Below are 1,747 nucleotides of genomic sequence, written 5' to 3' on the forward strand. Positions count from 1 at the left end.
ATAGAGTCTCACTCTGTTGCCCCAGGCTGGAATGCAGTGGCAGGATCTCAGCTCACTGCACCCTCCACCTCTCGGGTTCAAGCCAGTCTTGTGCTTCAGCCTTCCAGGTAGCTGAGATTACAGACATGTGCCACCACGCCCGGCTATTTTTTGTCTTTTTAGTAGAGATGGGGTTTCACCATGTTGGCCAGGCTGGTGTCAAGTTATTTGCCTGCCTCAGCTTCCCAAAGTGGTAGGATTATGGGCGTGAGCCACCAGGCCCGGCCTCCTGCAGCGTTTCCTTAGGAGGGATATTTTACAATGCTGTTAAGTTTTTCCTAATGAAAATTATCATAGCACTACATGTTCTGTCTTCAGTAAGTGATAGAAGCTTACTGATAATGTAGTAGTTGTGTTCATTGGTGGTCGGGTGTACATTGAAACATTAATACACAATATCCTCTCCTGTGAGCAGTGGCTCCTGTTTGCAAGATACCTTACTAAGCTAAGGAATGTGAGGTGTGGTAGGGGAGAGTTTACCCAAATAGAGATGGACTTTCTTTGTTTCATCAGTCCCAATAATAGAAGGTTTGAATGGATAGTTCTAGGCATTACATACTTTGGTAAATATGATTTTTTAAATTACCTCTTTGGCCCAGTTGCCAGTAAATTGGGGATTCCTTAATGATTTATTTTCTGTTTATTCACCCTGATGAAGGACCTGTATCTCTTTTAAACTGTACTTTATCACCTTTCTCAAACCCCAAAATTTTCGTCACATTTTTTTTTCTTCCAAGACTCTAAACAACCTTTTAGTATTGAGTATCTTTGTGGAAACATTCTTTTCTTTTTCTATCCCAATTTTTAAAGCTTTTTTAAAGTGTACTTTTGTTGTGATGTACATTTTTAAAATGGAAGAGCATTTATGATTCTGCATTTTTTGTAAAATATGACACTCTCTACTTTATCTCTTATTTAGTGCCACCCATGTGTGTAATTTCATTACCCACAACAACCTTAGGAGGCTGGTCGAGTTCCTTATTTGCAGATGAGGAATCTGAGGTCCAGAGATCACTTCTTGGTGAGAGTCTCACAGCTATTTTGTGTTAGAGCCAAGATTTTGAACCTAGATCTGATTTACAGCAAAACCATTATCTACTAAGTCCACTGACTCCAATAAGAGTCCTAGCTCTCACACAATACACTGTAATTCCCCTTGTGTGTTTATTCAAACTCATTCAATATGCTGCTTTTGGAAACCTCTCAGGAATCTTCTTAACTTGTCTTCTCTACAGACATCAGCTTTACCTGAAAGGTAGGGATCACAGCAAAATACAATTTTACAAGTTGGTGATTGCTGGAGTGATAGTGCTCTGGAGATGGCCAAAGAAGGAAGGTATGAGTGTGTCTGTGGGTGGGTGAGTGGTGGATAAGGGGAAGGACAGTGCCAAAAGGGGGACTATTGGAAAAACTATGATGAGAAACAGGAAGATGGAACCTTGTTGGAATGAAGATTTAGTGAAAGACCTTAGAATTCACAGGAGGTATTTGTCCTTCATGCAGGAGTAGACCAAAGGCAACCTATGAGTTTCCTTTATTCCACTTATTAAGGCAGCAACCAAAGGTATTATATGCCTTCTGTATTCACTTAAAATGACTAGTTTTGAAACAGTCATGCAAACATCCATATACAGATAAGCCTGATTAACTCAGTCAGTGGCCCTGTTGAGCTATGATGATTAGTCAAACAATTTCTGACACTACGTCT

The 1,747-nt window shown here is 40.2% G+C and overlaps 1 protein-coding gene across 13 annotated transcripts in view; it reads left to right on the forward strand.

The window, feature by feature from the left end:
* FMR1 (FMRP translational regulator 1) overlaps positions 1–1,747 on the forward strand; it is a 38,693-nt gene that overhangs the window by 4,816 nt on the left and 32,130 nt on the right. For 7 of the 13 annotated variants that reach the window (XM_037733230.1, XM_017513824.2, XM_017513828.2 and 4 more), the window contains exon 2: positions 959–1,060. The exons of 4 other annotated variants lie outside the window; for them this stretch is intronic. In XM_037733230.1, coding sequence (XP_037589158.1) covers positions 967–1,060 — 94 coding nt within the window. In that variant the 5' untranslated portion in view covers positions 959–966. Of the gene's footprint in view, positions 1–958; positions 1,061–1,257; positions 1,376–1,747 lie in introns of those variants that run through there. 2 more of the 13 variants (XM_017513832.2, XM_017513831.2) reach the window with 2 other exon arrangements.

The sequence above is a fragment of the Cebus imitator genome, unplaced genomic scaffold (genome assembly GCF_001604975.1).
Source record: "Cebus imitator isolate Cc_AM_T3 unplaced genomic scaffold, Cebus_imitator-1.0 Scaffold505, whole genome shotgun sequence".
NCBI lineage: Eukaryota > Metazoa > Chordata > Mammalia > Primates > Cebidae > Cebus > Cebus imitator.